Source organism: Nycticebus coucang, chromosome 10, assembly GCF_027406575.1.
Source record: "Nycticebus coucang isolate mNycCou1 chromosome 10, mNycCou1.pri, whole genome shotgun sequence".
Taxonomy (NCBI): domain Eukaryota; kingdom Metazoa; phylum Chordata; class Mammalia; order Primates; family Lorisidae; genus Nycticebus; species Nycticebus coucang.
Window position 1 is genome coordinate 102,180,327 of NC_069789.1, and position 27,809 is coordinate 102,208,135.

Genomic DNA, 27,809 nt, shown 5'->3' on the forward strand with positions numbered 1-27,809 from the left:
TTTTCCTGTGGTCCTTCTTGCACACAGCTCCCAAAGCTCCCTTTTGGAGATACATGGTGTAGGGGTACCTGAGGACCAGCTTTGTTGTCTCCATGCTGGCTGGAGTGGAGCTGGGGGCAGGACCTCTAAGTGATGTTCTGAGGCCAGGGGCAGCTCACAATAGGAGCAGAGCTGTCACAGCCAAAGTTTCAGCCTTGCCAGCAACAAATTGAAAAAGCCAGGGCCTGCGGTTGGGGGAAGGGAATCTGCAGCTTGCAAACACCTCCTAGGATTCCCAGAAAGTCATAAATGGATTAAAGTCACTGTTGAGAAGCACTATTTAAGAACAAAAAAAAAAAAAAAAAAGCCAGTGTCCTTACCCTGGGGCAGAGTCCTTTAAGACCTTTGGAATTGGTGGTGGTTGACCACTTTAATGAAAAATAAAGTTAAAAGTGGCAAGAGACAAAGAGACGGGACACACAGAATAGTTATCAAAGGTGGGAACACCGGAGACCACTGCTAGCTTGTAGGCTTCCAGCAAGTGGCCCTGAGTTTGTTCCACTCAGCTTTTATTGAAGGTGATTTCCTCTTTTAGCCCAGAGGGTAAGCCAAGGAAGGGAACAAAAACATCAGCAGTTTTTCTGAGTAAGCATGTTAGGTCTTATTCTATCTATAATCATTAATTTTAAGGGTCTAAGCAGCCTTGAGAAATCCAAAACCTGAGCCTTATGTGGGGCAGCTTCCTGTCTGTGGATACACACACACACATTCCTTGGGGGAGGTTATTCCCCTCTATTTCTCTGTGGTGCAGACCCAATGGCATCAGGCTCCTCTGAAGAATTGGTGGAAAAGAAGAATTTTCTTCTGATAGCCACCTGAAAGCATCTCCCTCTGTGATTAGGCTACAAACCCTCCTGCCCATATTTCAGGGCTCAAGCAGTTCCCTTAATCTCTGCCCTGGCCCTAATATGAATCCCCACAATAGGTATTTGCTTTGACTGTTGACTGGGCAGGGGATGGCCTGCTTATGTTCCTTCCTGGGCCCTGCATGTAGCTTCCTCTATGGCCATTATTCTTCAGACTGTTTACAGACCCAGCAGGGGTGTTTGCAAGCTTTATCTCTTGCATACAAGTCAGGCTTCTAGAAAAAGTAGGAATTGCTCAGATAAGTAATTTAGCTGCTGGCTTAAAAGTAAGCTATGTAAACTGTATTTATTCTGCCTTGGTCACTTTATTTCTCTGTTTTTCCCTTTTTCTGGAGGTGTTTTACCTTGCCAAAAATGGGCTTTTAAGTCCCCATTCTCTCTGTAAAAAAATGTTTTTTTTTTTTTCAAATTCTGAAAGCCATAAATGCAAAAACTCATGTTAATACAAAAAGGTAAACAGTATAAAATAAAAAAGCATCCTTAGTACTCTGTTCCCTAGAATAGTATCTGGTGTACATACTGTTGTATTTCACCTACACACACACACACACATTTTTTATTTGCATTTATATGTTAACTCCATAAACATTATTATCAATGCCATCCATGTTTTTAGGAGGAAGACTTCAGGTGAAATTTAGATTGAATGGTTGTTTTTTGGCATTCTCCTCCTTGATGACCTTGAAGAAAAAAAAAATACAGATTAACCAGTTGAAAGGCAGATGGTAATTCATTTCTCCATTCACTCACACTGTCTCCTCCCAAACAACCTCTTCTCCTCTATTCCCCTCTAAAGGACTCTCTTCGCACTCCCACCTACCTCCTTGGATGAGTTCTTGCCCTTTGAGTCGTGTCTCCCCTCCCCTTGGTTGGGACTGTGAAATGGGGTTCACAGTACTACCCAGCATGAACACAGGGGAAGTACAGGAGATGCTGGAGAAACATCAAAGAGGAAGGAGCTGAGGTACCCAATGCAAGGAATTGAGGGGAAGGTTCTCCTTGGGTAGAAAGTTGAGAGGAGAGTACAAAGGTATTCCAGGTCAAGAAATATTTGTGATGCTTGACGTATGGCCCCTGCACTAAACCCATCTGAGAGCACGTACATGACTATGTGCCAGGATGTGTCAGCCTTGGTTCTGAGCTGTTTTCATTCCAGTAGTAGGCTTTGTTAGTGTTCCTGGAAACCCACAGGAACGTGTCTGTCTTTGTGACAGTGTGGCCTCTGTCATGGAGCCCCAACTACCCCTGTCTGCTATAGTGTATGTCTCTCACCAGGGCAGGTTCTCATTCGCTCAGGGGCATCCTTGATTATTTAAGTGTGATAGGAGCTCTGCTGATCACCCTCAAATTAAATTCTCTTTCCTGATCACTGTGTGTCATAAAGAATTAAATAAGTTAAATTAATTAATACATAAAACAATGGATTTTACATGAATTACATGAATTACATCAAAATCACTATTTTATTTAGATACTATTAGTCACAGCCACTACTTTAACGACTATGTCTACAATGATATAACTCAGTCAAAGACCCAGCCCAAATTATCTTCCATGTTCAATATCTACACATCATGTGGATAGCTTGTATATATCCTATGGGGATCCCAAACTTAACCTGTCCAAAAAACACTTTTTTGCTACCTAGAACATGATTTTCCTACTGTGATCACAGGGGTATACTAAAGAATAAATGGAATAATGTCCATAAAATACAATTTTTACTTCCACCTATACTCAGTGGGTGATCAGTTACCAGAAGCTTCACTATTGCTTTTGTTATTTCGTGGTGTGTGTAAAGTTTGTAAGTCTGCCCAATCCACAGACAAGATTTATGTTGACTGTCTTGTGAAACCCCCAAATTAAGTTATGATGAATGGGAATAAAAATAGTATTTTGTTTCTTTCCCCTGTATAGTAATTTTAAACCAGCAATATCTCTAATTGGTTTCCTGACCGTTCTGTGCTCTTTGCTTGAGGGGAGTCATGACAAAAGTTATTTAAGAAAAAAAAAAAAGAATAGCCTGCTTCTGGTTTTTAATAAGGAGGCTTAGGGAAATCAAATTACAAACCATATCTTTGGAATTACCCATGATGTATATGAACAAGGACTTCTTTGAGAGCTAGTGAATCATAGAGGAAGTGATCAGACATATTTTCTAGGCCTCCTGTGGAGGTGAAATATGTTAAAGAAGAAATGAATACACGGGGTGGTTACGTGCAGGAGACATGAGACCCTGCCTGGGATGCCTAAGCCAAGTGGGGTTTACATGTGGACAAATAACTCCTATGGCTATAGGAATGGTTGTATTGCCGACAGTGAAAGATGGGACTTAGGAAAACTCCATATAGACCCTTCTAAACCAGATGTAGCTAAAATAAATTCCTTCCTAGGATGTTGTCCTGGGATGTCCACTTATGTTTCTGAAGTATCCCAGATAAATGGGTCTAAGTTGGTAATGACTAGGCATGAAGTCCATCCAGGGTCACCTAAATCAAGATGACCCTCATATAAGACATGTAGACTTTATTGAGTAGAAAATAGGACTCTTAGACCTATCAACACCAACAAACACATTACAAACCAAAAAGCTACCACAAACCACAAATCCCTGTATATGGTCTTCAACTTGTATGTGTGGGGTGGGGAAGGCGTCTGTAGCCTGGTTAGAGTACACCTTGGCTCTTAGTGAGGATCTAGGTAAGAGAATAGTGATGAAATGCTCTCCTTGCTTTTATCCCCAGCTGTTTCCACACTCAATGTGTTCTGTGTCCCAGGAAGACATGACCACACTGGTCACATCATAGCAAAACAATGGCAGGCATGGATTTAATTTGAACAGAGAGGTACAACTCATTTGTGCACTGTTGTCTGCTTTTCCCCTGGACATAAAATCCATTTTCTGGACCTTTTTTCTAGTAGGGTTGAAATACACCGAATCATTAGATTTTGTTAAAGGTATAAAGAAAATAAAGGCTTGTGTTCAGGAAACTTGGCATGATATGCTCTATTGCAGAAGGGGTGTAGCAGCAAGGTTTTGCTGAAGAAGGGATTTTGGTCCATCCAGAAATATTTCTGGGCCAATGAAGAGAAGAGAGCAAGGGAATCTAAACAAAAGGAAGCACCATATGTTAAAACACCTTATATAGGAAGGAGAAGGACTTTTGGACAACCACCCTAATGTATGTTCATTATCGTAGTGGAAAGTTATGAAAGGGAACTGGAATGTAAGAAATGAACATACAGTTGTATTCATCTCTCCTTGACTGGACACCTCTCCTCATACTCTCTCTATATTTGGACCAACAACAGACACTAATCTTTTAGAAGACCAAAATGACACTATGAATGCATATCTTATGAGTAATGAAGAATGTAGAATCCAGTGACATGTCCAATTATACAATGATCAATGATGAAAGTTAACCAGTAACATAATGAAATTACATTTACTCAGAGAGAAAAGGAGAATCCCTTTCAAAGTTCTGATCAACCCTTATGTTTGAAGGAGACAAAAGCAGAAGAAACAGAAACGTGGTACCTTGCTTAAGAAACTGTTGAATGGGGGTGAGAAACATATGGATTGGTGGCAGGTAGCACTCCAGCACTGGAATTTCTGGAGGATGTCTGTGCTACTTGGGCAGCTTCTCCCTTCTGGAGCAATAAATATGGAAGATTTATTATTATTTTATGAAGAAAAGTAGTATTATTTCTGAACAAAGTTTTTCTCTATAAGTTGAATGTGATATACAAGTTTTTTAATTATTGATAAGATCATTCTTCTGTTAATTTCCCCCTGGATATTGGCATCAATATAGCTTCCTTTATCCACATTTCAGCAGACACAGGAACCAGCATTACAGTCTTTGGTCTGGAAAGGTTGAAATGCAGATGATTGAAAGTTCATTTATCTTAGATTCCTGGCTCAACCTGTGTTAGGAACTGATGTGACCCAGCATGGTCAAGCACTTCCCTTGGGCTCTTTTCTGGGTAGATAAGCCTTCTTGGTGATAAGGGTAGCAAGTGTCAGCATAACGACAGGTGAGCTGCTGTAGAAATGAGGCAACCATAATTCTTAAATAGTCATAGTCACAATTACAGGATTCTAGGTCTCACTTAGGGAATTTCCAGGATCTGGATCTTTATGCTTCATTTAAGTGAGATCAGAGGGTATCTACAAAATGTTACAGTTTCGCTACTATTAATTATAATACTGAAAACCCATTTTTTCCAATTTACATTTGATGTCCATTTGCCACAGTTTTTCTCACTTCCCAGCTTTCAGTAATATACTTCTCTTGTACCATTTGTTTAAAAGGTCATGGGTGGAGGGGCTGGAGGAGCCTGCTGCCACACTGCCGTCCCTGACTGGCGCATTCTCTGACTTCTCTTCTGCCTTTCCTATGTCATTGGAGGCTGCAGAGTTCAGCTATTAAAAAAAGCCAACCCTTACAATGTGTATTCTGAAATACTTATATACACACACACATCTAAATATACTTCAGACAAGTTAAAATCTGCTCTTTCTTACTGGAACGAACATGTAACCAGCTCCATAAGCAAGAAAACATTTTTTATGGATGTTTTTTCATAGTTCACTTATGTTTCAATTTCCCAGGCCAGTAAGAATTGCTGATCAGAACTTTGTAACTTTCTGTGGCACTGAAGCATTCTCTTTTGAGTTTCTTTCCCAGGAATGTACCTCATTACAGTGATGAGATAACTACAAAGCCACACACCACCAGTTGTCTAGAAAAGACAAGATAAGTGACACTTCACTGCAGATTATGCCAAAGCACCTACTGAGCCTGGCACAAGACCGAAAGAATAAGCAATATTAACTCCTAGCCCATTAAAATATTAGTTTCCCTACCCTGGGAGGGAAACGTCTGCCATTTTTGTTCAGGAGATGTATGTATTAGCATGATTTCTCACTGTAGTTGTGTGACATACACTCCACTTCAAACACATAATGATTTTCATTCCCCTTATGCATTATTCATTCTCACCTTCATAAAAATCCCCTGACCCTGTTGGTCGGGGAGACCTATTTGAGACTGTTCTGACCTCCCCCTCTCAGCAGATACATCTCCTGTAATAAATCTTTTCTTCCTTGACAATCCTCTTGTCTCAATAATTGGCTTTCTGTGCAGCAAGCAACATGAACCTCCTCCCTTGTGTGTTCTTTAACAGACATTTTCCAAAACTATAAATATCAGTATTGTCATATGTGAAATGAGCTGAACAATATCATACTTATGGGGTTGTCATGAAGAATAAGTTATATAATATACATAAATGATAAGAGTCCTGAATGCAGCATCTTTTAGGACAGAGGGCAAGACAAGCTGGGATAGGGGTTGATGAGAGCGTCATGAACTGACTTTGTCTCTTGAGCTCTTTTCCCTGCAGTAGAGAGAACCTACAGAATCTAACCTTACAGTCTAGAAAGGTAGAAAATTACTCCTTCATTCCAGTTGTTTACATGCTTCGAGGGACAGTAAAGGGACCTGAGAAACATGTAAGGAGTACCTGCGAGAACCAAAAATGGGAAGAACTAGTCTATCCTGAAATGGGGTACCAGTGAGGACTTGCTACAGGAAGAGATGTTGGCGTACACACCTGTGGAGAGCTGGGTTACAGAAGAGACTGGGGAAAGTGATCCCAGCAAAGGAAGTCAAAACTATGTCCAAGTTCCTGATTTGGGAGAGAGCATGGATGGTTTAAAATAAAACCTGCAGTAAGTTCATGAACAAAATTACAGGGTGAGTGTAAACTGGAATATAGACTTTGAATGCATTATTATATTCATCTTTCCTCCTCTGGCTACTTCCCAACAATCTCTCTCCATAACTGGACCAGTAAAATTCAGAAATCTTCATGAGTCAGGAATAATTTGATGAACATACACTTTGTGAGTAGGAAAGGACATGTGCTACATTAGGATCTCAATGCACAATCTTGATTAATTATGAAAAATTTAATCAAATAATGATACTGTATATAGCAGGGATTCAATGAAATTGACTTACAAGATCTGATGAGCTTTGTTATTATGTTGTTGGGAAGCACAAAGATGGAGAAATAAAGATGTTTCCTGGCTAACGATAACTGCTGGGTGAGATTTGTGGAAGTTCCTTAAAAATCAAAAATGAAAGTGTGTTGACTGCTGCCGTTTTCAGTGGCTAACTCTGCTCTGGAGAAGGCGTCATTTATTTGGAATCACAAGTTCTAGTTATTTTGGTTTCAATTGTCTGAAGGAAAACAAATTATTTTATCTTGGTAATGGTTTTCAGTATGAGATGAGGCATGATATATATTTTTTCTTTTGTTTGTCTTATCCTTTTTAACAGGATCGTTACTTTGTCAATTTTCTCTTTAAGAATAATAAACATGTAGATTCACTAATCCGCATTCCTGCATACAGAGAAACCAGAATAACCATATTCACTCTGAAAAATGCCAAACTCAGAGACTTAAAATTTCATTGGTTTGGCATGGAACACTGGCTCTACCTGTCCTGAAAGCTAGTTTAAGCTAACTTAGTGAAGCACAATTCTGTGGGTCATGTTTTGGTAGGTAACCCTTTTTAATTACAAGGGAGCAAATCTCCCCCCAAATTGGTCATACTAATAGGTGTTTGTTAATTAAGCCTTGATAATCAGGAAAATACATAAATTTGTTTTATCATATGCTTTTTAGGTTCCAAGAAACCCAGTACCATGTTGCTTTAGGTTTTGTTTGGTTGTTTGTTTTAATTTCAGATTAATATCTGGGTACAAATGATTAAGTTACATATTTATTTTAATTTATTAGGTGAAAGTCCAAGTAGTTGAGCCTTCAACCAGTAGGTGTGCCTTATACCACTGCGTTGCATCCATTAGGTGAGAAACATTGAAGACATTTGCCACAGTAAGACCAGCTCTGCAGAAAGTACTTAGACCTATCCTACACACTGATCATCACAATGAACCACCAGAAAAGTAAAAGTACCCAGAAACTAAACTAGCTTCCACAATGGAACAAGTGATAAAACTAAGAGAAAGATCTCCATGAAACAAGATGAGCAGAACTCCACTATACTTATCCATTCCCTCAATAAATGTGAATGGCTTGAATTCCCCACTGAAGAGGCATAGAGTGGCTGACTAGATAAAAAGGCACAAGCCAAGTATATATTGCCTTTAGGAAATACATCTAACCTCCAAGGACAAAACACGGCTCAGGGTGAAGGGTTGGAAAACAATATTTCAGGAAAATGGAAATCAGAAAAAAGCAGAAATTGCTATCTTATTTGTAGATTCTTTGGGATTAAAACCAACAAAAGTAAAGAAATATACAGATGTGTATTATATACAGGTCAAGAGAACAATATAACACAAAGACATTTCAATCCTACATATTTATATACCCAAATAAAATGCTCCCAGGTATATAAAATGAACACTCACCCATCTGAACAGTAAGATATCCTATCAACCCCCACTCACTAATAGAACTGGACAGATCCTCCAAGCAGAAATTAAACAAAGACGCAATGGACTTAAAAATGACTTTAGAACAAATGAGCTTAACAGAAATACACAGAACAGTCCACTCCAATAATGATGAGTATACATTCTTCTGGTCAGCCCATGGATCATTCTCCAAAATTGATCATTTCTCTGTGGTGCTTTGGGTGTTTTGATCATTGCTAGAAGATCCTTTCAAATCCACAATTCTAGATGCAGAATTCTGCTCTTTTGTAGCATGCCTAGCACCATCATTTAGGGTTCTTAATAAAATTCAGAAATATTCAAGAACCCATCAGGCCATTTCTAGTGACTGGCTTCTTTGTACTTTGGCAAAGGTAAGGTGGTGGATCTTCAATCATATAATGTAATACTTTTATTCTTAGTAATTTTCATCATTTCTACTGTACCATTTCTACCATTAATCATATTAGATTAATTCTATGAATTAGATAGCATTCAGTTATCTAATATATAAAATGCCCTCTTTTTTAGAGAAGACAATATTTCACACAAATGTAAATCAGAAGAAAGGAGGGGTCACAATCTTATTTTCAGATACAAGTGGATTTAAAGCAACTAAAGCTAAGACAGACAAAGATGATCATTTCATACTGGTCAAGGGAACAATACAATAAGTGGACACTTCAATTCTAAATATTTATGTACCCAAATGAAAAGCTCTCAGATTTATGAAACAGACCCTCATTGCTTTAAGCCAGGGGTCCTCAAACTGTGGCACGTGGGCCACGTGAGGCGGTGTGATTGTATTTGTTCCTGCTTTGTTTTTTTACTTCAAAATAAGATATGTGCAGTGTGCACATAATTTGTTCATAGATTTTTTTTTAAAACTATAGTCCGGCCCTCCAATGGTCTGAGGGACAGTAAACTGGCCCCCTGTTTAAAAAGTTTGAGGACCCCTGGTTTAAGCAATCTGGTATCCCATACACCATAATTTCTGGAGAATTTAATAATCCTCTGACAGAACTGGACAGATCCTGTAAACAGAAACTGAACAAATATAGAGGGGATTTAAAAGTGACCCTGGAACAATTGGGCTTAATAGACATACACAGAACACACCATCCAAACCCTAAGGAATATATGTTCTTCTCTTCAGCCCATGGAATATACTCCAAATAGATCATATTCTAGGACACGAATCAAACCTCAACAAAATTAAAAAATTGAAATTATACCTTATATCGTCTCAGACCACAAGGCATTAAAAGTGAAACTTAACTCTAACAAAAACTTTTACCTTCACACAAAGGCATGGAAATTAAACAACTTTATTTTGAATTACAGTTGGATGAAAGAAGCGATAAAGCAAGCAATCATTAAATTTCTCAAATATAACAACAATGAAGGCAAGTTAGTAAAACCTGTGGGATACTGCAAAAGCAGTCTTAAAGAGGGACATTTATCACATTAGATGCTGACATACAAAAAACAGAAAGAGAGCACGTCAACAACATAATGAGTCATGCTTAGGTAATGGAAAAGGAAGAGCAATCCAATTTCAAACCCAGCATACGAAAAGAAATAACCAAAATTAAATTACAAATAAACAAAATTGCAAACAAAAGAATCATTCAAAAATTGATGAAACAAAATGTTGGTTCTTTGAAAAAATAAAATTGATAAACCTTGGTCAGTTTAACTAGAACCTGAAAAGTAAAATCTCTAATAACCTGAATCAGAAATGAAAAAGGAGAAATAACAACAGATATGATAAAAATACAAGAGATTATCTCTGACTAATTCAAGAAATTCTATGCCTAGAAACTGGAAAATGTGGAGGAAAAGGATCAATACCTGAAATCACACCATCTCCCCAGACTTAACCAAGAAGAAATAGATCTCTTGAGCAGACCAACGTCAAGCACTGAGATTGTGGAAACAATAAAAAAAATCTTCCAATAAAAAAAAACCCTAGACCAGATAGTTTCACACCAGAATTCTGTCAAACCTTCAAACAACAATTTATACTCACACTGCAGAAAGTATTCCAAAACATTGAGAAGGAAAGAATCTTCCCCAGCACCTTCTGTGAAGCAAACATCACCCTGACACCAAAACCAGGAAATGACCCAACTAAAAAAGGATAACTACAGCCAATTCCACTAATGAAAATTGATACAAAAATACTCAATAAAATCTGATCCCATATAGCTAGCTACATTAAAAACATTGTATACCATAATCAAGTAGGCTTTATCCCAAGGATGCAAGGCTGGTTTAACACACACAAAGCCATGAATGTAATTCACTGTTATCAATAGAAGCAAAACCAAAGACCATATGATCCTCTCAACAGATGCAGAAAAAGCATTCAATAAAATTCAGCGTCTTTTTCTAAAAAGAACACTTAAAAATATTGGCACAGTTGGCACATTTCTTAAACTAATTGAAGCCATCTATGACAAACCCACAGTATCATAATGAATAGAGTAAAACTGAAGGCTTTTCCACTTAGAACTGGAACCAGACAAGGATATCTCCTATTGCCACTACTATTCAACATAGTGCTAGAACGTTCTGGCCAATATAATCAGGAAGAGAATTTTAAAAAGGGAATCCAAAGCAGGGTGGAGGAAGTTAAACTCTCCCTCTTTGCCGATAATATGAGAAAAACAGCAATGTCTCAGGCTATAAAATCAATATCCACAAATCAGTAGCCTTTGTAGATGTTGATAACAGCCAAGATGAGAAGCTAATCAAGGACACAATTCCTTTCACAGTAGCTTCACAAAAAAATGAAATACCTAGGAATATATATAACAAAAGAGGTGAAGAAACTCTATAAAGAAAATTACAAATTCCTAAGAAAAGAAATAGTGGAAGATATTAACAAGGGGTAGAACATACCATGCTCTTGGCTGGGAAGAATCAAAATTGTTAAGATGTATATACAACCCAAAGCAATCTACAGATTCAATGCAATCCTATTAAAATACCAACATCATACTTTGAAGATTTGGAAAAAAATAGTACTTCATTTTTTATGGAACCAGAAAAAAAAACCATATAGCCAAGACAATATTTAGTAATAAAAACAAAGCCAGAGGCATCACCCTACCAGACTTGAGGCCTATTACAAGTCCACGGTGATAAAAACAGCATAATATTGGCACAAAAATAGAGGCATAGACATTTGGAATGAAATAGTAAACCAAGAGATGAAACCAATCTCTTATAGCTATATGATCTTTGATAAACTCAACAAAAGCATACACTAGGGAAAAGAATCCCTATTTAATAAATGGTGCTGGAAGAACTGGATAACCACATGTAAAAGAGTGGATTTGGACCCGCACCTTTCACCACTTACCAAAATTGATTCAACATGGATAAAAGATTTAAATCTAAGGCTTGAAATGGTAAAAATACTATAAGAACTTGTGGGAAAAACTCTTGAGGATGTCAGCCTGGGGAGAGATTGTTTTTGAAGAAGCCTCCCTTGGCAATTGCAGCAAGAACAAAAATAAACAAATGGGACTAAATTAAACTGAAAAGCTTCCACACAGTTTAGGAAACAATAATCAAAGCAAATAGACAACCTTCTGAATGGGAAAAGATATTGGCATATACAAATCTGTCAAAGGCTTGATAACTACATATGCACAGAACCCCAAATTAATCAACCAAAAAAAGAACTAATAATCCCATCTATCACTGGGCAAAAGACATGAATAGAACCTTCTCTCAGGAAGAAAAATGGTCAACAAACATAGAAAAAAAGGCTCATCATCCCTAGTCATCAGAGAAAAGCAAACCAAAACCATTCTGAGATATCAATTAACCTTAGTCAGAATAGCCCACATCACAAAGTCCCAAAGTTCCAGATGCTGGTTCAGATGTAGAGAGAGAGGAACACTTTTACATTTTTGGTGATACTGCAAACTAATACAGCCTCTTTGGAAAGAAGTATGGTGAATTTTCAAAGTACTCAAATTGGACCTCCCATTTGACCACATAATCCCACTACTAGACATCTATCCAGAAGAAAAAAAATCATTTTCTCATAAAGACATTTGCACTAGATTGTTTATTGCAGCTCAATTTACTATTGCCAAGATGTGGAAACAACTTAAATGCCCACCAAACCAGGAATGGATTAACCAACTATTGTATATGTATACCATGGAATACTATTCAGCAACAAAAAATGATGGTGACTTTACATCTTTTGCATTAACCTGGATGGAGTTGAAACACATTCTTATCATTAAATTATCACAAGAATAGAATACCAAATGCCCAATGTACTCAATACTAATATGAAGGCAGCAGACAATCTAATTCACACCCACATAGGAGAAAAACTCATTTAAATTCAAGTTGCATGGAGGGGGTATGAGGGAGGGGGAGAGAAAAGGAAGAAGTTGGAGTGCTCCACTTAATGGGCACAAGTTAGGGGTGTAAGGCACACCTTTTGGGTGCAAGACCCAACTACAAGAGGGACTCTACCTAACAAATTCAAATATTGTGACCTGGTTGTCTATACCCTCACATTGACCTGAAATTAAAAAATAGATAAATAAAAGAGTAATGAGAGAAAATAAATAAGGAACACATATTTTAGAACAAGCACCAAGTAAATGCTAAAAAAAAAAAAAACTGTAGAAATACAATTACTGTGATTGTTGCTCTATGCTCTGTGCTGAGATTTGCTCTCACACACATGTACTTCCTGTGCTGTGCTGACTCTGTTAATAGAAACCCCAGATGAAGGCAGTGTGAGAGAAACATTTTAAAGTGAGTTTCTCTATTCACTTCTGTGAAATGAGTAGGTTTAAACTTATTGATGAGAGGACCAATGAAGGGAAAGGCTGGGAGGACTCATCAGTTCTGTAGTCCTGCGTCACTAGAAGCTTGCCAGAGGAAACAAATCTTAACATGGGAACTGAAATTGGAGAAGATTCGTGCCAATGACTATTCCAACAAGGAATCAACATATGGGAAGACAAGTAATGATTGAAGGAATTTGGAAGGTTGGAAATACATTCAGAAGTATTACCTGTGAAGGAAAGGAGAAAGGGTGCAGAGTCTGAATACACTCTCGTCTTAGCCTTCACCTGCCTGACCACATCCCCTATCTTCACAGATGCAGCAACATGAGAAACTCACCTTCGTGAGGTCAACACCTGGTCAACCAGGTGCATCATTTCATAACTGCACACCTAAAAAATAGCACTTTAAAAACAGCAAATGACGATGATCTGGTAAAATTTCAATGCATGCATTCAATAAATGTATTAGTGATCTAAATTCATAAAGAGACTGTACACAGCTAGAGATGAGAGAAGCTCTCTCAACATTCTGATAATCCCTGTAATTTATAGTTGGGAGACAAGAGGAATGGGATTGAGGAAATTGTACCTTAGTTAAGAAACTGCTGGATGTGGTTGTTGGAGGCATCTGAAGAGTCGTAACATGCCTCTGAGTGCAAGCTGGGGTTGTGCTGGCCACTGAACAGCTCAGAACCACACTCTGCATCTGAGGAGTCACGGGATTCCTTTGAGTGCAAGCTGGGGTTGTGCTGGCCACTAAACGGCTGGGAACCACACTCTGCATCTGAGGAGTCACGGGATTCCTTTGAGTGCGAGCTGGGGTTGTGCTGGCCACTGAACGGCTGGGAGCCACGCTGTGCATCTGAGGATTCACGGGATGCCTCTGAGTGAGAGTTGGGGTTGTGCTGGCCACTGAACATCTGGGAACCACACTCTGCATCTGAGGAGTCACGGGGTGCCTCTGAGTGCGATCTGGGGTTGTGCTGGCCACTGAACGGGTGGGAACCACACTCTGCATCTGAGGAGTCATGGAATGCCTCTGAGTGAGGCATTGAGTTGGGGTTGTGTAGGCCACTGAAGGGTTGGCAACCACGCTCTGCACCTTGGGTAGATTCACAGTCTTGGAGTCATATTTCCTCTGCTTTGCTTTTGGCTTTACCTGAAAGTATTTGTTTTTCTGTTGAATGTTTTTTAACATCAGAAGCAGCACAATACCTTTTCATTTCTGAGAATATCATCTTTTATTAGGTTTTAATAAATGTCGGTTACCTCCAAACATAGTATGTCTCTAATATATGGTGTAGACAATTGCCCACATATCTTTTGCTAACTTGTAAAATGATTAGGCATTCTTCTGAATAAAATCTTTCAACATTTACTTTTTTTTTTTAACGGTAAAGAATCCTTTTCTGTCTTTATGACAAAGGACACCTCAGCAGAGACTGCTTTTTATCTCTCTACCATCAATTTTCCATACCTTTTGACACATACTGGAGTTGTACATAAATCACATGCTGTTTTACAATTTTGATTTTTTTTGTATTTGACATTTTCTCTGCCTAGAAGTCTTGCCAAAGTTTATCTTTACTTTGCTAAGACTAATAGTAGCTACTACATGTTTATGAGGAATTATGTTTCTCATAATTTACAAGGCACTGAGATAAGAAATACACATCCATAATTTCATTAATTCTAAAATCAGCTGACGAGGAACATTTAAGATACTTCTGACTATCATACAACAAATGAGCTATATGCAGACCAAGTCCATCCTACTCCAAATCCCTCGCTTTTCACCACTATGTGAGATTAATATCACATATTCCTAACTAAATTCAAAACCCAATAAAGCCTATAATAGTGCCACTCTCTTCATACGTTTTGATATATTTCTGTATTGAAATACAAGTAAGAGCATCACCTATTTTCTTATGCCTCCTACATGACTCTATGTATAAGAAAGAAGAAATCTGGTTTTTGATAAACTAATCCATATGAATATGTTCTTTGGGAACTAATATTTCTCTATCTAATTCTCACCTGAATGAAACTATGTATTTCAGAAATCAGTTTTGACAGCCGGTTCTTTTTTCTCAGTCGAAAGCAGATGAGTTCAAGTTTATCTCCTTTCTCACAAGGGATATTGTGACATTTTCCTTTCCCCACTACTTCTATGTTTCCCGTATCATCTTTAATTTCATAGACTGTGTTGTTCTTATTCACTGTTTTCTGCAACACAAAATTAATATCCAATTCCAGAGAACATAGTTAATAACGATCACACAGATGGAAAAGTCCCCTGCGATGGGATAAGACAAGTCTTAGGACAGCACGTGCTAGAAATGTGTAGACACACAGGTGCCTTCTGCCAGGTTTTCTCTGTGAGATCTTCCTTATTATCCTTTTAAGTCTTTCATGTCCTATGTATTTCTCTGACAGTTATGGAATAATGGGTTATCTTCCTAATTTCTACAATTTTCATCTCCAGGACAGCCGTGTTTCCCAAAGCACCTTTATGCAGAGAAATGTGAAATCTGAGTTAGGCTTTTAAATCCTTTTCTCCTATGCAAAATAAGATAGCCATGTGCTGTAACTATTTATTCAGTATGATTTGGGTGATATGGAATAAAAAGCAAGCTTCTAGAAACTTCCGAATTACTTTTTCTACCTTCTTCATTTACTGAGTCTTCGTTCCCCTCCTGAACTCAGGTCCTTGAGCTCAAACTTTCTAGTTTCATACCTACCAAGGAAGGTGCTCATCAATTCCAGAATTTCGCTTATAACAATGATCACTTTAAGAGTAGGGACAGAAAGTAATGCAAGCAAAATAAGGGGTTATATTTATATTTAACATTTTTATATTATAGAAATATTTATTAAATATTTATATTTAATATTTCTATATTATAGAAAACAAATATACTGTGTTGTGAGCTACTGATCATAGGAGATATTATATGACTCAATAGCATGGTAGAGATGGTTTCTTGGGTTTACATGTTCTTTTTTTTTTTTTTTTGTAGAGACAGAGTCTCACTTTATGGCCCTCGGTAGAGTGCCGTGGCCTCACACAGCTCCCAGCAACCTCCAACTCCTGGGCTTAAGCAATTCTCTTGCCTCAGCCTCCCGAGTAGCTGGGACTACAGGCGCCCGCCACAATGCCTGGCTAAGGGTTTACATGTTCTATGACAGCCAAGTTCATGATTTTGGACCCTGTTATACCTGGAAGTCCACTTTGTGCTCCTTTTTTTTTACTATATATGTAAGTATTGAGATTAGATTACCTCATTCTCTAAGTAACGCCTACACTGATATTTCTCAATTGCTCAATACCTCTTTGATGAATGAGTCTCACTGGTTAGATCATCATCCTAATTCCTGACTGCCTTTGTTTTTCTAGGCTTAATCAGTTAATTCACTTCTTGCTCTGATGGTAAAAACCGGAGCTCAAATCTCAAAGGGAAATACTTCAAAATGAAAATATACTGATTATTGCCATAGTTGGGGTAATGATAAAAATAAATTCAGTAGAGTGTGTATATGGATCTGGGGCCCATACTTTCCTTATTCATTGTGGCTTAGAATACACAGTCATAGCTCATGAAGTCTCAAGGTTTCTCAGTGAACATTTTCCTAAAAGGTACAGGGTAGTATTTTGAGAAAGAAAGCATGGGAGGGAGAATATTAGTAGGCTCCCTAATTCCTAGCCTTATCCTGACAATAAGGAAAGTACAAGCAAAATAAGGGGTTGTTCTAGGAAACAAACATACTGTGTTGTGAGCTATTGATCACCGGAGACAGCTTATCATTAGTCTTGTGAGAGTCCTGGGTTCTAATGTTCAGTAAACAGGCGAACTCCATTTAGCACCAAAAGGTCTTTTAGTTTTAGGCATTAGTGAGAAATGAAACTAAACAATTTACCTTCTGTAGCATGAATAATCCATAGACAACAGTTCCCGAAGCTTGTGTTTGAAGAACATCAATTTTCAGGGTTTCCTGTGCTCTGTTTATGAGGTTTACTGGAACCTCAAGCTTTTGTTCAGGACCAGCTTCAGATACAGAAGAGGCTTCATTTACCTCTAGGAGATGGTCATAATCCAAATAATCTGATATAGTAATGATTTTATCTCTGCTGATGTATTTCTTTAAGTTGATATTTAAAACCTTCATATGAAAGAATTTTCTCTCTGTAGCCACTGTTGCATGAAACATCGTTTTCTTCTCCTTTTCCGAGGACTCATATTCGAATGGGTCTGTTGTACTCAGTACCATCACTGTCATCGGGCCCTTTTGGAGCTGATTCGCTCTGGTGTTTACCTGAGGCTTGGCCTGTGGTTTTGGCTTCTGTGTATGATAGCATATGAGGAAAAAAGGGAAATTTGTGAGTAGGAATCACTGAATCACTATTCAGTGACCTCCAATCATAACACCAAGTCCAACATTTACAAATGTATAGAGCTGTGGCCAGGACTGAAAATCACTGAGCAGAGCAGGAGAACAAGTCCTGAACTGGGGTCACAACCAGGGCACAAGACAGAGGAGCCTACATGTGTGAAAAGCAGGAGAACTTTTCGTGCAAGAATGATCCTTAAGAAGTAAACTATAAGAGAAACATAGATTTGTAACTTTGGGCTGGGCGTGGTGGCTCATGGCTGTAATCCCAGCACTCTGGGAGGCCCAGGTGGGAGGACTGCTTGAGCTCAGGAGTTCAAGACCAGTGAGAGCAAAACTGACACCCTGTCTCTAAAAATAACTGGGTGGTGTGGTCAGCATCGGTAGTCCTAACTTCTCAGGAAGCTGAGGCAAGTGAATCATTTGAGCCCAAGAGTTTGAGGTTGCTGTGACTTATGATGCCACAGCACTCAACACCAAGGTGACTGAGTGAAACTCTGTCTCTAAAATAATAATGATAATAATAATAGTGTAAGAGCAGTGGATTTTGAGAGCATTGCCATGAAGTAATTTAAAAAAAAATTTACAAAATCATAAATTGTAGCCTTACTCTTATCAGGGTGCAGTGTCAGGCACAGAAATAAACAAATAAATGAAACAGCACTGAAATGGAAAATGGTGCTGGCTGAAAACCACAGACATGAAAGTTTTCAGTTAACACCAGAGTGGACTGGGCAATTTTGAGAGTCACAATTCCTCATAGTATAGTTCCTCAATGTAATGCTTAGTACTGTCACAGCAGGTGGGAACACACGAGGCCTGAAGCCTTTATAACACCCCAGCGTCAGCAGGTGCAGGGTTGAGACACGTTGGGGACTGCCATTTCCACCACCACAGCATTTCCCAAGGTCAGGGCTCCAGCTCACTGTCAGAAACCTGGGATCAGGATGATTTGTCTTTAATATTCTTTCTCTACAAAATCCTGTCTGAGAAACTTGGGATCAGGATGATTTGTCTTTAATATTCTTTCTCTACAACATCCTGTCTTCTTAAATTGAAGAAGAACACTTTAAATGAAGGGAAAGTTGTTTTTGTCAATAAGAAAAATTGTGAGAGGCCTGGGTGGGGCTCATCCACAATCCAGCAGGCTCTGGGGTGCTCTGGCCCGGGATGCGACACCCAGTGATCACCTGCAGGTGACAGGACTTTATTGGATGTGACTTCTCATTAACGTGACCCGTGTAGCCTAACTCAGTAAAGTCCTTCCCCCCATGCAAGTTAACCAGTTAGACTATTAGTAGCAGAAATATGAAATCTTATAAGGAGTCACATGAATGCAGGGAACCCAGGAAGGGAACTGTGTAGCAACTGTGAGAGACAGAGTAAGAGAAAACATTGTGTGATACCACTTCAAGAAAAATTATATGTACTTACATAGGAAAAAATCTGATGGAGTGTAGAAAACGTGCTTAATTTCAGTTGTGATAAATATTAGAAAAGGAAAAAAGAAAAAAATAGAAGTTTCTACCATAGGAAACACCATGAAGTTTTCACCACGCTCCCTGGGGACTAAGTGAGGATTCCCCCAGGACCAGATTTCCATGTTGGGATGTAGACAGTGAGCGGGGCTGGCTAGGTAAGAGTTCTCCAGGTGAAGGTAACATAGTATGTGAAAATCCTGTAGTAAACGGTAACAGTGTTGGTGAAAAAAACCTGAACAGATTAGAAGCAAAGGGAAAGGTGTAAGTGAGATGGGAGCAGTGGACAGTGAACCGACCCCTGTATCCTTCTGTACTGTTGTGCTGCAGTCCCCAACCCTCGGCCGTGGACAAGTACAGTTTCCTGGCCTGTCAGGATCCAGGCCACGCAGCCCCAGGTGAGCTGTGAGAGAGCAAAGATCCGCCTGCATTTACAGCTGCTCCTCATCTTTGCATCACTGCCCGAGCGCCACCTTCTGGCACATCCGTGGTGGCATCAGCTTCCCACCGTTTACAGCTTCCTACTGTAAACTGCGTTTGTGAGGGATCTAGGTTCTGCGCTCCTCATGAGAATCTAAATCTAGCTCCACTCCCCTGTCCAATCCTTGGAAAAATTGTCCTCCACTAAACCGGTAACTGGTGCCAAAAAGATTGAGGACTGCTGCTACGGACCCTCAAGCTCTCTCTCCCTCCTCCAGACAACTCAAAACAGAAAACATTCTGCACTGCCAAGTTCATCAATATCCCTGTGAAAGCAAAAGCTTAAAATGTAGTAAATTCTCAATATATATACATTTGATTAACTGGCTAATTATTGATGTTATTTTAAGAGGATGAAATACAATTTCTATATTTTTTTATTATAGTAGCAGAAATTGAACCAAAGGAGACCAGAAAGAGGGTACCTCAATTGAAGGCATGTTGGCTGGAGCTGATGAGGTCTGGGGAGGTGAGGGATGGCTGATGGCTGTGGGCATGTCCACTCGTGCAGGACAGGGAGGCTGAGTCTGCTCCTTGGACATCTTCTTCCTTTTGGACCCATCATTTTTTGGGGCTGTCTTTTTTCTTTTCTGGAAGTAGTTCGGTTTTTTTGTTATTCCTTCGATGTGTCACACAAAGGACCTCATGTTTTCCTTCTTGGCTAGTAGGCTTATTATACCTATCAAAGTGTTTCATGGAAACGTAAGGGGTGCTGCCCATGTCTGGCCAGTTTCAAGAGGTGGACATACATTTATATGGTTTCTTTAAACAAGGAAAGAGGAAATCGAGAAATAATTTCATTTCTCTAATTACCTCTGTTGAGAGACGTGCTGATTTCGAAGTAAAAAACTAGGGTTTTATAAACACAGTCCAAGCATTTTCCTATCTGATTCCCACGTTAACACTTCTCTTTCCTGGACATGAAATTATACTTAGGTTATGTATATTTAAATTATGCTTACTAAAGTTTTTGGCCTATTATCTTGCACAAAGAGGAAGATCAATTATTAAACAATTTGTCTAATCTGAAACTTGAGGGGAAACCAATGAAGACATCACTGCCTGATGGAGAGATTGAATGAAAGGGCTCAGCACAGAGTTACCTCTGTGTAACTTGACACCTGTTGCTCTTCCTCAGTCTCACCTGAGGTCCAGGAGTCACCTCTGCTCCCTCAGACTTGACAGTGTTGCTTGTGCTGGGTGCAGGTACAGCAGGACTGTCTTCGTCCTGCTTGTTCTTTTTGGAGGGGGGTTTTCCTTTTGCTGGTGTGGATCTCCTTTTCATAACTAATGCAGAAAACAAGAGGACATGTATAAGCGCAGCGCTGCTGGTCTCAGAGAGCCCCACTAATTCCTCTCAGCTCCTGCTGAGGGCTCAGGGGTGCTTCAGGTGCCTCCACTGCACCAGCCCAGCCTGGGCTCAAGGTGAACCGAGGCCACAGTCACAGCACAGGCACAGACACCTTCTCGTGGTGCTCGGTGCTTCCTGTACCCCTCCCCTGTGCCCTGAGCACCTCCTTCCTGTCCTCTGAACTGCAAGACATCAGGCAACCCCTCCCCAGTCCTGTCTCCATCATTTCCTTTTGAAATCTTCTACACTGCTGGTGGGAATGCAAATTAATACATTCCTTTTGGAAAGATATATGGAGAACACTCAGAGATCTAAAAATAGATCTGCCATTCAATCCTGTAATTCCTCTGCTGGGCATATACCCAGAAGACCAAAAATCACAACATAACAAAGATATTTGTACCAGAATGTTTATTGCAGCCCAATTCATAATAGCTAAGTCATGGAAAAAGCCCAAGTGCCCATCGATCCACGAATGGATTAATAAATTGTGGTATATGTATACCATGGAATACTATGCAGCCTTAAAGAAAGATGGAGACTTTACCTCTTTCATGTTTACATGGATGGAGCTGGAACATATTCTTCTTAGTAAAGTATCCCAAGAATGGAAGAAAAAATACCCAATGTACACAGCCCTGCTATGAAACTAATTTGGGACTCTCACATGAAAGCTATAACCCAGCTACAACTTAACAATAGGGGGAAGTGGGAAAGGGGGGGGGTGGGTAGAGGGAGGGGAATCGGTGGGATCACACCTGTGGTGCATATTACAGGGGTATTTGCGAAACTTGGTAAATGTAGAATGTAAATGTTTTGGCACAGTAACTGAGATAACGCCGGAAAGGCTATGTTAACCACTGTGATAAAAATGTGTCAAATGGTTTATGAAGTGAGTGTATGATGCCCCATAATCATATCATTGTATACAGTTATGATTTAATAAAAAAAATTAAAAAAAAAAAAGAAAATCAAAGACTGTCCTGGTGCTGCTTAGTGCTGTTCTCCAGATAACCTGTTCACATGGCAGAACAGTGAGTGCAGATGCGAGACAGATTTTCAAGGAGAGATAAGATGATTTGGGACTCGTGACTTTTAAAAACTTCGTAAGTAGTGACACTGTTAAGGCTGCTGAGACATAAATTGTGACAGGAATATATCACTTATGTCCAAGGTGGGGTCCTTCTTAAGGTTGAAAAGGGTTGGGGACAGTGGCAAGGAGGGAATGTTACCTTTTGTCTTTTCTTTTCTAAGACTTTCAGCAAGGGTTTGAAGTACTGGTATCTCCTTGCAGAGTTTTATAAGTTTGTCCAAACCAGAATCACGTTGGAACCTGTCCACCATCAAGTTAGCGATGTGGACTTTGTCGTATTCTTCTTGCATTTTCTTATTCAACTTCAAGTGACTGGCCAGTAAGAACTTAATCATCTTAAACTGATAATCATTGATTTCCTCTAATCCTTTAAGTAGAACAATCTTCATGCGTTCATTTGCCATCTCTAAAGACATGGGTAAACATACAAGAGAAAAATGGCATACGACATTACTCACATATACAGACAATGTAAGTGACTGCTTATGCCTACCTGGGATAACCATTTGAAATTGTTTTCCATGCATGTGTGTGACAAAGAGGGACTTAATGACCAAGATATGTCAGTATGGAGATAGGGTTGAGAGCTGCTGCGTCCACAGTGAAATTCATCCTGTGTAAATGTGAATAGTTGAGTTGGGTCCTGGTGCATGTGGTGAAGGAGGTGTGGAAACAGGCAATTGTTATGGTGTTTTGTGTCTGGGCTGTGCATTGCCAGAGTTTCTGTTCCTCATCCCATGCCTCCATACTGGGGCTGGAGCCATCAGCCAATGCCTGCCTGTTGGTTCCTGACTCTTCCCACTCCCACTGTCATTAAACTGGTTTCAGGGTAAGTGGTCTGCAGCTTCTTACCTTAAACAAATACTATTCTGAGTTCTGAGCTGGGGTCTCAATCCAAGTCCCCTTGTTTCTCCCCAGGCAACTCTCATTTGCATCCTGTCACCTCCATGTTGACTATGTCCTCTGTGCCCTCTGTGGCCCTCATGCCGTCACTTTGCTGAACATCTTCGTGCTCTCTTGTGCAGTGACATGTTTATTTCATTAGCCATTTAATTTTTTAGGGGGCGGGGCTTGATTTATCTAATTCGTTCTTTCCACAGTGCCAGTTTTTTCTCTATAGGCCAAATCTTTATCCCACTGTAATCCTTTAGTATTTTCCCATTTTCATTTCATAAAATTTCTTACTTTTAAAATATCTCAGAAGACCTTGAATATCTGCTTCTGATACGTTCTTATTCCTTGTATCCTGTACTTCGGAAATAGGCAGCACACGTTGTATTTCCATGTTTCATGACTTTGAAAATTTCCTTCACACTTGCCTGGAAGGCTGTTCTTACATTTTTTTCTCTGCCCAAGTCTTACTCAACTTTTAAGATGCACCACAGGCCTCATCTTTTGTAGCTCCCAGGGTCCTAACATAGACTGAGTCCCATATGCCTCTCCTGGGCATCTTCCTCACTTTGTGAACTTCCTTGTGGATACTCAGAGCATGGTGTGGATTCCAATGCTCTTTTAAAATTAATAGTTACTTTTAGTTTAAGAACCAGTCTTTGTGTACCGTTTATATAGTTGGAATATTTAAAATCCTGACACTGTTATTTGCTTCCTTCTTGAGAGAAGGTAAGCATCCTCAGATTGCAAAGTCCCACAGAATGAGGGAAAATCTACACACAGACACATTATAGTGAAACTGAAAAATATTAAAAACAAAATGATGACTCCAGAGGCATCCAGAAATGAAAAATAGATCATCCACAAAGATTCATGAATCACATTGAAACTGATTCTCGGTAATAAACTACCCGCAGCAGGACAATAGAGTAATTTTTTTTTGCAGTTTTTGGCCAGGGCAGGTTTGAACCTCCAGTACATGGGGCCGGTGCCCTACTCCTTGAGCTATAGGTGCCACCCAATAGAGTAATTTTTATACAATGCAGGTTCAAAATCCCTTATGTACTGCAAAACCAAAAAAGTTCAGAAAGGGAAAATTTTGATTTTTTTTATGTGTATGAAAACACAACCTATTTGCAAATTAAAAGAAAATGTAAGGTGACAGGAGGCCAAGTATAATCTTAATTTATTCCAATTAAATATGAGCGTTCATAGGTTTTCTTGTGAAATGTTAATGCTTTTGATTTTAGTATAATGACTCCAATACCAGTGGAATTTATAGTAATACATACAACACTCAGAATATATGTATTAAGCAGCCTTTCTTTTTCTTTTCTTTCTTTTTTTTTTGAGACAGAGTCTCAAGCTATCACCCTGTGTAGAGTACTGTGGCATCACAGCTCACAGCAACCTCAAACTCTTGGGCTTAAGCAATCCTCTGGTCTCAGCCTCCCAAGTAGCTGGGACTACAGGCACCTGCCACAACACCTGGCTATTTTGTTGCTGTTGTTGTTGTTGTTGTTGTTGTTGTTGTTGTTGCAGTTGTCATTGATGTTTAGTAGGCCAGGGCTGAGTTCGAACCCACCAGCCCCGTGTATGTGGCTGATGTCCTACCCACTGAGCAACAGGCACCACCGTAAACAGCCTTTCTAAATCCTCCAAATTCTGCATTTCAAAAAATGTCTAACCCCAGAGATATAGAAAAGTTGCCCGTCACTTGTTTTGAGGGAAAAGTAATTTCAAAACTAGAATTTTAGTCTACACAAAATGACAGTCAAACAGAAGACCTTCAATAACTCTTCTCTGATAATGAAGTTCTCACTACTTTTTCAGCACAAAGACATACACAAACACATCTATTGGAACTAATATTCAGCAAGAAAAAAAATCTATATGATTAAAAAATAACACAGACCAAAAGATAAGTGTGAAAAATCAACTTGATTATGTGTGCCTATGACTTAAAAAGAAAACCACCACAGATTAGAAGAGAAACACAAAGTATACCAACATAGTGGAAAGAGGAAGGAAAAAGAATGCAGCATTTTACAAATGAATTTGTCTTAGAGGGAGAAATAGAGTTATAAAGAAATCAAGCTAAGCAGGGGATGATAGAAATGTCATAAACTGAATATAGCTGATAGCTATTATCAACATATACTTAAAAGCCCTAACCAGTTAAATGACAATTTTCATCAAATTTGATTTAAGAAATCAACCTATATGTTGTAAGCAAATGATTGCTTAAAGATGAAAAAGTTTAAAAATTATTTTGCAAACAGGAACTATAACAAAGCCATGTTATATATGTTAGTGTAACCCCAAATAGACTTTAAGGTAATTTCAAACACTAAACAACAAAAAGGTTCAATTATCAGAAGAACACATTTTTTTTTTTTTTTTTTTTGTGAAAGAGTCTCACTTTGTCGCTGTTGGTAGAGTGCCTTGGCATCACAGCTCATGGCAACCACTAACTTTTGGGCTTAGGCGATTCTCTTGCCTCAGCCTCCTGAGTAGCCGGGACTACAGGTGCCTGCCACAACACCCAGCTATTTTTTGTTGCAGTTGTCACTGCTGTCTCAGCTGGCCAGGGCCGGGTTTGAACCTGCCACCCTCTGTATATGTGGCCAGTACCCTACCCACTGAGCAATAGGCACCGCCTGAGAATACAAATTTTAATTATGTATTTATCTAACAATGATAAATACATATTATTTGTTATTATTATATAGATCTTCATGGCCCTATAATTAGGGCCCTATAAATGTACAGACATGTATACACATGTATAAATATATATGTAGATAGGGGTATGTGTGCTTGTATGTGTGCATGTTAACAGACATGTTAACAGACATACACACACACAAGCACACTTACCCCTATCCACATATATATTTTTACATGTGTATACATGTCTGTACATTTATTATACAGGATGTCCATAAAGTTAATGCACAATTTACAATGTAAAACTACTTTCATTGTACATGCACATTATGGACACCCATATATATAAATATATATATGTGAGTCTATCTGTACACTATATATGAATTTGACAGAACTACAAGGAATAACACAATTTTATGCTAGAACAACAGCATATCTCTCAATTACTAAAGGAACAAGGAAAAAATAGTGAAGATGTAAAAAATTTGAGCAGCAAAATTCATAAATTAACAAGAGTTATTCAGCAATTATATAAAACAGAGATCAGCATTTATTGATAAAACCTCACATTCTATTTAAGCTCACATGTAATATTGTACCAGATTATATAAAAAGTCTTAAAAATTCCCCAGTGTTTGCAATTGAAATATTTTCTAACTCACTCCCTAAACTTATCACCATACAAATAATTGTTAACATTCAGGAGGGTTCACAGTAACCACAAACAACTGAAATATGGCCTAAAACACCTTGTATAGAACACAGCTAAAGTAAAAGTTAAACTTATGAAAATATTAAGATGCCACTTATTGGAATTTTGGTGCTGATGAAACTGAGAAATTTTCTACTACGTATGCATTTGTTTTCATATTTTATAAAATTGGAGTAATACCATAAGATGCAGCTTTATGTCCAGATGTGATTTTACTTATTATTATTTCGTTATATTGTGCACACGACGCTCCCGCTTTTCACCCTGGCCTCTCCACAGCCACCAACTTCCTGAGCACCCTCCATCCCAGAGAAGAAAGCCTTTTGCCAAATTACAACTTACCTTCAGAAACACCTGGAAAATTTATTTTAATATCAGCAATAGTTAAAATGAATGTTAGGTTTTTCTGGTCTCACTTGTGACAGAATAAAAATGTCCATTATACACTTACTCTATATATACTCATTCTACATAAGTGAAGAACTAGAATCAAGCAACCACAGCTTTCATTTTCCTGAGTACAGTTGACAACAGTCTTACTCCCCTCACCCCCCACCCCCAAGAACCGATATTGATTTTCTCCTTGTGACCTTGAGCATTTCAAGGTAGTACCCAGATCTCTACAAATCATACCCCCAGGTCTCACCTCACTTGAAACTTCTTCAACAGTGGTCTACAGCTTGAGGTATTTAGAAATGCAGGAATCAATGCTTGTTTTGAGGAGAGAGATAAATTGGTAAAGCGCTCAGAAACTGAGCTGAAGAATGTTATAATTTCCTGAAGTGTTAGGAAAATGAAGTATTTCAAAATACACCAAGGAACAAAAGCTCTCGTTAGAGTCACTTAATAACTGAGCTAGTGCTAAGCCCTGGTTAGAGTACTGGGTAACTGGGCTAGTGGTGGGTGTCTCAGATTATGCAAGGGCGCCACGGAGAGAAAAGTTGCAAAATAACACAGGGACTCCGCCCGTCAGTGCTAGTCACTTTCTATTCTGTTTCTTTTCGTCAGAGAAAACGACTGGCTTTCTTCCTTGTAAGTAAGGGGAAAGGCAAGGAAGGGAGTGGGCAGCGAGAAATTGCTTCATGGGCACAATGTATATCATTTGAATGACGGATGCAATAAAAGCCCAGACTTCACCACCATGCAGCATAGCCGTGTGACAAAGTTACACTTGTCATCCATAAATTGGTAATCGAAAATATTCTTTTTCTACTTATGTCAATAGCTGAAAGAATTTTTAACATTAGAACTTTTTTATCAAGCAGTCTTACAGGTGCTTTATAAGACACCTATGTTCCCTTGAATGCTGCTCAGATTTAAGAGAAAAGAAGAGAGCCCCCCAGCCACGTCTCCCTCCTCCCTGACCCTGAGCGGAGTAGCAGGAGGACAGCTTGGTAGAAGCATCAATAGTTACCAGTGCTTGACTGCATCTCCTGGGTGAGAGAATGTCTGCTGTGGAATCATGACTGGTTTAAATACTACCTGAAGCACTCGCCCAGTTAGTTGACAGACCTGAGGCTTGCCAGA

At 39.0% G+C, this 27,809-nt stretch overlaps 1 protein-coding gene across 3 annotated transcripts; it reads right to left on the minus strand.

Annotated features, from left to right (window-relative positions):
* Window positions 1-488: 488 nt before the first annotated feature.
* LOC128596892 (pyrin and HIN domain-containing protein 1-like) lies at window positions 489-27,154 on the minus strand. Of its 3 annotated transcripts, XM_053606725.1 has the most exons (9): window positions 26,929-27,154; window positions 22,146-22,412; window positions 20,707-20,849; window positions 19,988-20,152; window positions 17,134-17,556; window positions 15,253-15,441; window positions 13,802-14,371; window positions 4,447-4,559; window positions 1,535-1,585 (listed from the first exon to the last, which is right to left on the minus strand). In XM_053606725.1, exons 2-8 carry the CDS (start codon window positions 22,408-22,410, stop codon window positions 4,452-4,454), a joined length of 1,863 nt encoding a protein of 620 aa, XP_053462700.1. In that variant the 5' UTR covers window positions 22,411-22,412; window positions 26,929-27,154; the 3' UTR covers window positions 1,535-1,585; window positions 4,447-4,451. The 3 variants fall into 3 exon arrangements, with proteins under 3 accessions (XP_053462701.1, XP_053462700.1, XP_053462699.1); XM_053606726.1 differs by lacking the exon at window positions 4,447-4,559 and having other exon boundaries at window positions 489-1,585; XM_053606724.1 differs by lacking the exons at window positions 1,535-1,585; window positions 4,447-4,559 and adding an exon at window positions 4,623-5,334.
* Between the last annotated feature and the right edge of the window lie 655 nt (window positions 27,155-27,809).